Here is a 12,844-nt window from a genome sequence, read left to right on the forward strand (position 1 = left end):
AGCAAAACCAGAGGCTCGTACAGATGTGTGCAGAGATGCTGGATTTTAAAAAGTCACTCCTTGCATACAGGTGGGACTCCAGGAATGTGGCAGTTAGTTTGGGCCAGTTTCTAAAGGTTAAATGAATTCCAAGGTGATATTTTTGAATGCTTGACAATTGGTGACCAGCAACCAGCTGGAGAGCTGCCAACACTGCTTCTCCATCCATCTCTTTGTGGTTCTGAGTAAATTCGCACTGTCTAGCTGGCTTGGTGGCCTTCCCTGCACGGAAAGCCATTTCAGAGGAATACTAGTGGATACTATTTGTTGGTTGTCATTTCCAGGCTGAAGTTCAACTTGAAGGTTGCCATGGCTGTATTTTAAATTACATTCTGGCCCTCTGATATCAGACAGTGTTGATGTTCTTTAAAGAACACAACAGCAGGGGGTCACCTGTCAATCATCAGCAACATGGGAGGGAAAAAGGTTGGGGGGGGCTGGAGGGGTGGTGGGGAAACGTTGCTTCTTGGAATAAGTAAATTTTGCTGACTTCATTCCTTTTTAGTATCTATTCTTTTCTTTTTTACCTTTTGAGTTTGCTAGAGAGTTCCTTGTAGTATTCTGGCCAGAGTCAAGTGTTTCACAGCTACTCTCAACCAATAAGTCGAGGAAAGTTTCCGTTTGGGGCCGGTGGCAAACACTTCCTGCTGAAATTTGGGGCTTCCTGTAGTGACTTTGCAGCCACAGGTGCCCATCTGGCTGAGGATCTAAGCCAAGCCAGGAGCCCACCTTGGTGGCTAGGCTTTCTCTGGAGTCTGTCCCCCTCACTCGTGACCCCGTTACAAGAACAGAAAAGCAGGAAAATTCCTCCTCTCCATCTACCTTTTTTTGGTGACTGGGTTGCATGACTCCAGACCACTGATTTGTCTTAGCTGCCATCGAGCAACCACACACCCCAAAATGGCGGAGTTCCCACCGCCTGCCACCTGAAACCTCTTGTTCTTGCCTGCTAGCAGTAATCCCTCTCCTCCCGCTCTGTCTGCAGTAAAAAGTGTCATAGCCATCCAGGTAGGCGGTCCTCCTGGGACCAATGAGGGAGCTGATGCAGGCATGCAGAACATGGGTGCAGCGAACACGCAGCATGGCCAGCTGTGTGCAGAAGTCACCAAAGTTTGTGTTCAGAGAATGGTGTCCCCCCTCCCACCAGCATTTCTGCAAGGAAGATGCCCCCTGTATTCTGTACCCATCATGGTCAGAAAGTCTCTCTGGGTCTTCTTCAAGGTGACAAGACCTAATACAGATTCAGAGCCAGTTAGGTGCTAAAGCTTTCCGATGCACTGGCTTGTTCCCTCCCCCTTTTACAATGGGGAACGGAGGCTTCATGAGATGAGCCCAGTAAGTGGCAGAGTCCAGATCTGAACCTTAAGCTTTCAGAGTCCAGGGTCCAAGCATACCTTCCCTCCATAAGGAGGGTTTAGGAGAAAACAGGGTGAGAGAGGTAGTTCCAGAGCCTACTAGTGCTATTGGGGACTGGAGTTCAGCCCTCCTGTCAGCCAGGCCAAGGTCCCTTTGGACCAGCGTCTCATGTGGATTAACCCTGACAAGCCAAGACAGCAGTAAATTAGAAGCAGTTTTCATTCTGGAGTGCGTCTTGTGTGCCAGGCGCGGTGCTAGGCATTTACGTAGGTAACTATTTCACATCAGCCCAGAGGTAGGACTTATTCCTCCCCCACCCTGATGTAATGAAACTCAGACTCAGAGAGCCTTGATCACGAGAGCCGACTTGGGTTTTGTATGCAGATATTTCTGACTCTTTCACCCTCCACAATACCTGCAGACACTGGGGCCCTCCTGTGAACCTGAAGCATTTGGCTGAAGAGCACCCTGAGAACGTGCTCTATCTCCCATTGAACTCACTGAGCCTTGAATCACCAAGAACTCAGGATCCACCAATGCAGCCCCTCAAGTTGTTTCTTTGTGGGCGTCCTGTGGCACCTACAGCACCAGGGCCACAGACCATGGAGGAGTCGTCTTGGGCTCAAGAGAACGGTAAAAGCAGCTCTAACTGTAATGGAGTAAACCTTGAATGTTACCTTAGTCTTGGACTGTGAGTTCCACAACACAGACACTAGCAGGGGGAGAGCCCCTGGAAGCAGAACAGCCAGTCCTGAGAGCTTAGAAGGGGAAGGGTTCAGTTTTTGCTCTGGTTACCTGCAGCTCTGGGAACCCTTCTGCCCACTGACATGGGAGATGGAGCTGCTGGTGGTCACTGCCAAGCCTATGGGACCCTTCTATGGCCCACCTGGTAGAGGCCCTGGGAGCGCGAGTGCTCTGCCTCTCCAGAGCTCCCGATGGGGATGAGATTCCTGAGCAGTCATTTCAGGATACCCATGTGCCACTCACAGCTTGGAGCTCTTCTCTTACAGTGGGTCTCGGACACCCTAGGCTAGAATACCTGGCAGCCTTGTGCCTCAGCCATCCCACGAGGGGCCCAAGCGTGGGCACCTACTCCCATTTCGAATGCTGCAGTTCAGGCAGGACCCTCTGACGGCCTCCCCGCTCCTCACATAGAATGAGCAAGTACCACCTACCCCAGAGCCCTGCCTCATCCTTCTCCCGGCTAAGGGTGAGTATCAGCTGTCACTGGGAGGGCGGCCATGTGGAGCCACACTTCAGGCAAGGCTCAGGGTTAATAAAGGATACAGGAGAGCTGCTAGAGATTCCAGTCCAATCTGCATTTGGGACTATTCACAGCCAGGACAGTTCTCTAGTGTAAATCTTTTGAGTGATTTACAACGGATCCTAGGCAAACCATGCAAATTTCTGCAAAATGGAGTATTTGCCACAAATAGGCTTTGGAGGGTGTTGGTGAAGTACTGTTTGTGCTGTGTGAGATCCAGGAGTCCTTGAAAGCATTGTATGTATGTACGATACATTTTTCACAGTGGCCTTTACATCCAAGAATCTCTGTGCCCTCTCTGAAAATCCTGACCTTGCAAATGCTCACAAGAAACTCCCAAGGCTAACAGAGGGGATGAACAGGCCCCCAGTTCCTTCTTCTACCCTCAACTTGGGCTGCTCACTCAACCATGGCTGCAGCCATCAATAGCTTGGAGCATGCCCCTTCCTTGCCTCAAGTCCTGCTACCCACCTCACAGGGGGAATTGAGAAGGCCAATTTAATTTAATTGATTACCACTTACCAAGCTGTGGTTACTCCTCTGAGAGGCCTATTTAAAGTTTCTGAGCTATACAGAGATAACAAAATAAAAAGCAACAGTGTAAGGCAAAGGACGATTATCAAATTGCTCTGGGAACCTTCAATGTGAAAAAGATATAAAAGAAAGATTGAAAGGTATTAGTCTGTAAGTCTCACTGAGGTCAGAAGACTAGAGAAAACCTTCTGAAAAAGACTTTCGAAACAAAACTTCAGAAAATACTTTACACACACACACACACACACACACACAATGCAGTCCTTTCTCAGATAAATATGAGTTTCTGTCTTAGACTGCATCAACATTGTTAACCTATTTTAAATTCCTGTGGCACAGCAAGAGTCTTACATACTTATAAGATTTTTTTTTTTAAATGCATGAGCTTTAAACTCGTTTTCTTACTTTAAATAGATGTATATTAACTCTCCGGTTAGGCTGCAGGACCTCCTAGCTTAGTGTAACAGCCCAACAAAATAAGAGTGGCTACAAACTCTGTAATTTACTCACAGGCATAAATGGGTATATAAATGTAAAAATGTGCACAATATTTTATGCCATGCTTGGCTTCATTGTGACCTAATGTTTATAATATGTAAATAATGGCTTCCTTTTAAAGCAAAGAACTTTTAATATACAGATTCATCCGAAGTCCTTTTTCTTTGATATAAACAGAAAGAAAAAGAAAAAAATTCTTTTGCAATAAATAAATACCCAATGACAAAGGTTACCATTGAAGGGATTTAAAATGACAGAAGTCAACAGAAAACTTTCAATATCATACTTCTACTTTAATATGAAGATATTGTTATCAAAGGAAAAGACTCAAGAAATTCTTTGATAAAAATAATCTCATACTATCTTTGAAGCGGTTTCATTTATTTTACTACCCACTGTGTTCCTTATCAGAAGGCCAAGGGTAAGAAGTTTCCTAGTTATGATTAGGAAAGAATCTGATAGATCAGAAGACCCAATTGAAGTTGGACATAATAAGTATTAAAGTATTACATGACATTAATCCTGCCATTCCATTACTCTCTCCATCTTTGTGCACAGACTAATTATTCTGAAGCCAGTGTTCAGGAGAAAATAGAAACATACTTACCCTGGGCTGGAGTAATCTCTTTATTGCATCAACAAGGCTGGCTCTGTACTGGTCCAGAAACAGGCTGACGTTGAGAAGAGAGCAGAATCCAGATTAAACTGGGTTTCCAAGTCTAATGATACTAATGGGGGTAAGTACAAGGCTAATTACACATGTTTACTCAACACCAAAAAGGGAGAAATTGTTTCCTTCCATTCAAGTGTCTCACTGGAAGAAAAAAAGATTGTGGTCAGTGTGATCCGACCAAAGCCAAGTCATCAACATGCAATTGGCCAGGATTCACACACGACTGTGCCATGTGTTAATGTTAAAGGGACAATGTCTAAGCTGCAGTTTGTGGAATCATCTGGTTGAGATGAAACACTTCCTGTCATTAGAGCCCAGTTTCTGTAGACCTGGGCCATGAGCCCAAGGAGGGTATTGTGAGGTCACCCTCCAGAAACAAACACCAGCCCTACGATGCCCAAACCACGGAACAGATCTCAGGTGGTGATGGTTTTTGGTGGCCAGGAGCAGCACTGAGGTCAGACTCAACCAGTGACCCAGGAGTAAGCAGTTCCGAGAACTAAGAACAGATTTGGGTTAAGTATCACAGAGACCATGGCAACTCTGGGTTGTTCTCCCTTGACCTTCTTGTTCATTTTTTTTCCAGTTCACTGTGATTTTTCATTTTTCTCCTCTGGCCTTTTGAGAATTTCTGTTATGCTCTGTCACCCCTCTGGTCGGGTCCGTCTGAGCCTGTCTTCACCAGGCCTCATCTTGGAAACTTGGGGCAGACTTCCCTTACCTGGGACTTGCGGGCTAGAGCACTGAGCAGCCTTGTGCCTCAGCCGTCCCATGAGGGGCCTAGGTGGAGCCCCCCCCCCCCGTTTCTAATGCTACAACTTGCTGTGGGCCCCTCTGATTTGGTCTCCCTGCTCCTCACATAGCATGAGTAAGTACCCCTTATTCCTAACCTTCTCTGAGCTAAGGGGTCAATGAGCTGTCAGGAGGAGGGCTGCTGTGTGGAGTCACACTACAGGCTGGGTTTAACGGCACCCTGACTCTGACCTTTCTGCTATGTGTGGCCTTCACACAAGGCCTCAGTTTCCTGGTCAATAAAGGCCCATTTACACGGCTGTGGTGGGCATCAAATCAATAATATACACTAGCTAACAAATATTTGTGGAACACCGACTACATGCTATGGGCCGTTTTAGGCACTGCAGACAAGCTAGGGAAAAAAACAAAGTTCCCATCCTCAAAGAGCTTCCGGTCTCTATTCATTTACACACTGCAAACGCTAGCACAGCATATACACCTAGGAGGAATCCATACGTATCTGCTCACTGCCTGACTCGCAGATCAACATGGTCCTTGAAATCGAGTAGCCTATGTAGGGTGTTGGTTTCAATGACCCTAAAGCAGGGTGTACACACTCCTTCGCTGGCATTGTTACGGAAGAATCAACACTTAGGCAGGTTGTCTCACCAATTAGGTTCTCTTCCAACTCTCTCATTTGAGAAAGAGGAGTGGGGAGAACAGTTATGAGAAGTTGCCAAGAAGTCAGTGCTTGGGTTTCACCATGGCGTGTTCAGTAGAAGGTTCTTCTATAAAGGACACTTTGAGCAATGGAAAAAGAATCCTTTGAAGAGGAGCTAGAAATCATGCCTCGAACGGGAACCTTATCCCACTCCGCCCATCAGTCAGGATAACCTGATGATGCGCCAGGGGAAATTTTCCCTATCATTCCATTAAACGAGACTTAAATCTTAGGATGCAGAATATATCTAATTCAAATGCTACAAAAATTTGCCTGTAAGTCATACTCATCAGTGATTAATAGTCATTAAGGGTTGATAAGAAAATCAAATTCTATCTAAGTGCTTTTGAAAGTTTTCAGGACTATATACCTCACTGCTTAGTGAGGTGATAAGAAATTAAATTTTAATAATTAAGCATTCTGCTTTTTTTTTTTTTTTTTACATTTTACTTTTACGTAATCTTTACACCCAACATGGGGCTCGAACTCACAACCCTGAGATCAAGAGTCATGTGCTCTACCGACTGAGCCAGCGAGGCGCCCCTCTGGTTTTGTTTTTTAAGAAGACTATCACTGTAGGAAAATATCTGTCGGTTACTCAGGTCCACCGGAGACCTGGCTGGTTGGAATATATAACATTAAGCAAAAGACCCTTCTTCAGTTTAAACCTGTGCATCCTGGGTGCTGGTAAGGTTGTCAGAAATAAATAATCGGCCCCTTAAAAACGGAGCTTAAAACATAACCTGATACAGTAGTCTTTTCACTCAATGTTGGTGATGTGACAAAGATATTAACATTGCAGCTCACTGGAGAATGTGACGTACCACCCAAGCACCCATTCCAAACACACCTATTTGAATGGAGATGTTGTCTACTCCATCCTTCCAAATCAAATTTCCCTAAAGTAATTCTTACAATTCTCCAGTAAGTCTTTATTCCAAGCAAGCTCCCCGTTCTACTTAGCTCTGATGCAGAATTTATAATGCTTTGTAGGATATGTCATATGAGCAATTTCAATGTGCTTTAGTAGGAGTGATACATAATCTCCGGAAAATTCACCCCTTAAATAAGTCCTAATGGGCTCAGAGAACAACAGTAGCTTAAGTGGATCTATTTTAAAAAGGCTGAGTGGGTCACTGATTGGAATGGAGATACCATTTCAACTCTCCCTTCAGTTACTGATCAAAACACACCGACAGTCTAGTTGGCTATTAAAACACACACACGCAGCCCTCTATATAACACACTTGTGGCAGCAACTCTCGCTCTGTTCCATGGGTCTGAATCACCGATTTCATGAAAGGTGCCGGGCCACTTCCACCACCGCCCTTACGATCCGTCAGAGTTTTACGCAGAGCACAGAGCACCTACCACTCCACTCATAGGAAATTAATTCGCGTAGCCGACAAGGAGGCCTTTCTCGGCCAGTATCCACAGAAAGGAGGCCTCTATGTCATCTTGAAGGTGAAATGTGCTAAGTTAAATTCACTGTTTTAGATTTACCTCTCCTCTAACAGTATGGACCAACCGACTGCTGTGGAGCTGGGACCGACGGGGGGTCTGATCTCCCCGGGGGCTGCCACTGAGGGTGCCGGATCTTTGGCAGCTTGTTCATCTTCTTCGGCACTGAGTTTTTGGTATGGGGGGAAAGGGCTGGCTGCCTTTGTGTGAAAGGGTTTTTCAGGTCTAAAGGCTGTGACCTAGAACTAGCCATGATCACAGCACCTGGAAGAAAACGAAGAAATTCTAGAGACTGTTTTGAGAAAAAAAAAAAAAATTTCTTCCAGAAGAATACCTTAAAAACCAAACTTCTTTCATCATGTAGAATAATAGAAAATACAAATGATCCATGGTACCTAGTTAGTGTAAAAATGCTAAGAGGGCCAGTGAGGTGGTGTAACCTTCCCCCATTTCTCCGCAAAGTCTCAGACCGTGCGTGCCGCCATGGCATAGCGCAATGCCATCAGGCCGTGGGTGCCATCAGGCCATCAGGCTATGGGTGCCGTGTCAGACTTGCTTTCCAAGCCTTTAGAGAATCCTAATGAACATAATCGTGTTTACTTTTGCGGAGCTACAATAAACTGGAAAACCATCGAACACTCACTGAAAGTGATCCTTGGATTAAAAAAAAAAAACAAAAACAAACTTACTTTCAGACTCTTAGATTATTGTGATTGAACAGGAGTCTGGAAAGGCAGGCTGAAAATTAACAATCACTTGCTATTCTAAACTCGGAAAGGACCGGGCTGGACTGCATTCCAGCAGAAAGGAACTCCTATATGAAATTCGATGTTAAGGAAGTCAACCAAAGAACTTAACAGGCAGGCTTTTTTTCTACATGTGTGGTTAAATATTCTAATATTTTGATGTTTGTCAACAGCATCCTTTACAGGTGTGACTGCACCTCGATTTTTCCTTCTGTTTATTTCAAAGTTGACATTTTACAAGTTATTTAGGAACTGCTGAACCATGAAACTATATTTCATTGTCAAAAATGCTGAACGGTGAAATAATGACTAGCTTTCACAGCTTGCCTCTTTATTTTATAATCTGGGGGAGCTCCTACATGTAGATGTGAACTAAGGAGACTGTCTTCTGGGAAATAAGTTATTTCCCCCATAGCCCACGGGCTTATGAATGTTTGAATGTAAATATATGAATATATGAATGATTTAAAAACATAAACATTATCACCCGCTCGTTGTAATCATGTGCATTTTACTTGAACCACAATGTGGGTTTGGAATAGGTTTGTGAATAGAGCTTGTTTTCATGTAAATGGGATCAAGCAGGACCACTGGTTAGCTATTCAGGGAATCAGACAATGCCACCCTTGCTGGAAATGCTTCAATAAGGAATTTAATCCATGTACCTAATATTTGAACTCCAACTCTTGCTTCGTATTCCTATGGCCTAATCCAGATCTCATTGACTGACAATAACCAAAGGGTGGTGTGAGACTGTGTGATCTGTTTATGTGTGGCACCAATTTCTGCCACTGAGTATTTCAGGTTTCATCCTGGAGGCAGTGTCTAAAGAGAGGGTTTTTTTCCCTCCCCTCCTCTGTGACACTGTAAAAGAAAAAAAAAAAAATGCAGCATGGTCTGCCTGCCTGTCCCTAGAAGCAGCACCCCCATAATAACTGACAGAGAAACACCAAACCAACAGGACATAAAGAGCTCCCAGAGCGTGGGCTTCACCGCTCTGTGCACGACATGCATATTGCAAATATCACTGTGCTTTCTAAGTTTCTAAGCAGCTTACCCATCCCTGTGAATATGCAGAGAGACCATTACCAAAGCATTTCTTTTGGAAATAATATCAGCATTGCAGTGAGAGTAGCTTAATGTTTCCCATTTACAAATGGGAAATTATAAACAGGCTGACATTCTGGCACTTACAACACCAGGGGGAAAAAACCCAACTTAACACCTCACGCGTAGAAAAGCCATTTATAAATAAAACTTGGCGTACTGAGTTCATTTGAATCTGTAAATTCTCACATAGCTACTAGATGTGTGTGTGTCTGTGTGTGTGTGTGTCCGTCTAACACTGTACTATGTTCTGTATTTGTAACGAAAGCCTTCACTGAATATGCATTATGTATATCAGCTGTACGTGACCCTGTTGTTCGCTAGCGAAAAAGGACTATTTCTCAAACATGTTGTGTGGCTATTTTTAACCTGAGAACATGAATCAGAAAAGAGCTTAAATTCTACTTCCTCTGCTTGTCTCTCTGGTACAAATAGGATGACATAGTGTGAGTGTCCATAACACAAGGTCTGACGAAGCCAGGCTGTTCTGATATTTATGTGAAAGATACATTTAACTCTCAATCTCCTGGCCAGACCTGACTTTCTCCACATATCTGGAGCCCACGCGTGTGACCCTCGTCTACACCTCCAAGAAGATGCTGCCCTCCTTCCCTCTGATCTGACTTTCAGGCTTAATCTGATCTAATCCTGCCAGCATTATCTTCATCTGTGCAATGAAACCTGGAGGATCCTTTCTCATATTTGGTGAGGAGAGGCATTTACTAAATTACTCGCTCAAATCATATGGTGAGGTTTTAGCTCCTTATTTGTGATTAGATGAGGGATGTAACATTAGGCACAATATCAATGATTAGTCCAAAATCTGTCTCTCTCTCTTTTGAAAGACACTAAAAGGGCCATGGAAAGCTGGAAAATCTCAGGCAGAAATAGAACAGAATATTTATTTTCCACTGAGAAATACTCTTCAGAAGAAAAAAAGAAAGCAAATCTGATTCCAATCACTTACATAGAAGAGTTACCTACTGAAAGTCTTATTTAAAATAATGATAATAATGACTGCCTGAAAATTTGATTTAACTCCCTTCTAGGGAAAGTCTTCTGCAGGTTCTGGATCTCATAACTGGGTTGATCAACAAAACAGAACTTCTTCAGAATCCAGACTTGTGTTTTCAAATCTCAAGTGTCATAAAAACATAATGAAACTACAAATAAGATCTTACTCTTAACAGGGAAAATACTTTTGAACTGTCAATGTTTCCATATGCCGAAATAGTTACTATTCAACATGCATGAAGAAAATACCTAAGATGATTTGAAATAATTATTAAGGTTTGATACATATTTATCCTGTAACTTGGGATCAGACTTCATTAACAATAAGTAGACTGAGCCAAACGAGAAGACAAAATATCTAACGTGAGTTATTTTTAAAAAGCAGGCACCTGACAGAGATTTTAATGTTATTTGCATAACAATAAAATGTAATGTTATAATTCCTGTTTTGTGTATAATTAAATATCTTAATTGAAGACACTGAAATTTTAGATAGCAAACATACATTTTAAGAAAAGATATTTCCCCAAAGACGTTGCACAAATACGTGTATTTGTCGGAGCATATACGTGTGTGTACACACATATACGTATATTCCCTTATATCAATAGTCAGATCTCTCCTAAGAAGTAAGCTAATTGAGCTGTTTGTGTTGATAAACTCCTTTTTCTCCAGACTATTCCTCTCCGAGCCATAATTATTTGCAATTTGCCTAAGTCGTCCATTTACTGATACGTCAAGCATGAAACAGAGGCAATTCCAGAAAATGGAAATGCTTCTCAAAATCAATCTTTGGGAAATAATGTGGTAGAAGTTACTGTGTGATAGAAGACTACCTTATAACTGTCACATGGAGATGAATATTAATTTGTTGAGGTTAAGGTGGCTTTGTGCTTCATTTGTCGACTTTGCTTAGCCGTCAGCAAAGCAGCACAGCCCAATTACTCCAGCAAAGCTATTTTTCCTAACAGGAGTTTTATGATTTTTATGTACTTACCAGTCAGCACACATAACAATGTCAAAATGTCCTTCCAGCTGAGAGACATCTGTCTCATTATCCCATCGTAAAACGCTTGAGGAGAAAAAGATTTTAAAAAATTATACTTAGGGTTTTTTTTTTTTAACTTTTGATTTTGAGCTATTAACATTATTTTTTGTGGCACTTGAAATTATTTAAAAGGTATATACAAATTATTTCAAAAGGTATAATGAAAAAAAACTAGGGATGGAACGAACTGTCTGCTCTATATTTTATTTAGTCTTCTCTATTTAGATACAATAGTTGAGCTTGTGCTAGTTTTTATAGTTTTTTTTGTAGATGAACGGGGGGAAAGTATCTTATTTTTACCGTAGTCATTACAACGAGTCTAGACTCTTAACATCCATGAGGTACATATTGAGATCAAAGTACTCCCCATCTGACTGGAATACAAATTTATAAAAAGAAATGATCTGAAACTTAGTGTATATTTCTCTTGCCTGGCATGTCAGTTGCATTTCTTATTGACGAAATGAGCGATTTGGCAAGGTGGAAGGGAAAAAAGCCAACTTCCATTTGGTAGGTCTCAGGTTATAGGCACATTTTAAAATTCGCCCATCCTGACACTTAGTCTCCCAAAAGAGGATCAGGTTTTAAACCCCAGATTAACAACAGTAATTAATAACACAGATTTAAAAATTCTAGTTGTGCTTATGAAGCCAATGAGCGATTTTAAGTTACTTTTAATTAATAATTGTGAATGATTAGCATTTTACCATATTAAAGTATTTTAATGATTCCTCTCTCCACATCAAAACTGACTTGCAGTGCTATTTTTTGAAGTAAAATTGTGCTCCTCTTTTCTATTTTGATTATTATTCAAAACCAAACTGAGTGAGCATATCCTACCCTATCCTGTTATATTTGCTTATCTTGGTGGGTTCTTTATTTCTTCTACGTCTTCCTGGGGTGAAAAGCCATACGGTTGAAGACAAAAATAAGTCTTATTTTGGTTAAGTCCAAACATTCTTCCCATGTCCACTAACATACATTAGTGCTAGTGAATTTCTTAAGGTAGAAAAGATTGAACACATCACCACGAAGATATCTATGCAGACTGAGCATTGGTTGTCCACTCACTCATACAACTCATTGTTACTGAGCACCTACTATGTGGCAGGCCCTGTGCTGGGCCACGGGCTGTGCCTTCCTGATGGCCTCCCAGCAGCACATGCGGACAATCAACCCATAATTCTGATGCCGTGTCCTACATGTTGTGTAAGCATACAGCTTTAGAACTCCAGGGAGGGCCTTCTGGAAGAATCTGTCATCCTGTGACACTTGGACAAGCTTTATAAATGGACTCTACTGTTGTACTTGCTTAGGCCTACTGGAGAGCCAAGAAATGGAGGAAACCAGGAAAGCCCTAAGAGATCAATGTTTTCTTTATTTTTAGATTAATTCCTCAGGAACTCCATGCACCTGGGGAGAATGGGACACAAGCAATACCAACTTTTATGGAAACGCTGAGGCCTCCCATGCAGCTGGGACTCGGACTCGGTGGGAAACCAGGCCTGTTCCGCCCTCATTGGAGACCTAAGAGTCTTAGAGAGTTTCTACGTGAACGAGCTGGTTTAAAATAGATTTATACTTGACTTTTTCAAATCATAAAAATAATGTACCCAACACACAAATTTTGGGAAAAAAGAGAAAAGTG

At 42.4% G+C, this 12,844-nt stretch overlaps 1 protein-coding gene across 2 annotated transcripts in view; it reads right to left on the minus strand.

Moving 5' to 3' along the window:
• CAMKMT (calmodulin-lysine N-methyltransferase) overlaps positions 1 to 12,844 on the minus strand; it is a 381,932-nt gene that overhangs the window by 12,352 nt on the left and 356,736 nt on the right. For both annotated transcript variants that reach the window (XM_040623517.1, XM_040623516.1), the window contains exons 8-9: positions 11,146 to 11,220; positions 4,299 to 4,362 (exon numbers count right to left, since the gene is read on the minus strand). In XM_040623517.1, coding sequence (XP_040479451.1) covers positions 4,299 to 4,362; positions 11,146 to 11,220 — 139 coding nt within the window. The remainder of the gene's footprint in view (positions 1 to 4,298; positions 4,363 to 11,145; positions 11,221 to 12,844) is intronic.

Source organism: Ursus maritimus, unplaced genomic scaffold (genome assembly GCF_017311325.1).
Source record: "Ursus maritimus isolate PB19 unplaced genomic scaffold, ASM1731132v1 scaffold_6, whole genome shotgun sequence".
Taxonomy (NCBI): domain Eukaryota; kingdom Metazoa; phylum Chordata; class Mammalia; order Carnivora; family Ursidae; genus Ursus; species Ursus maritimus.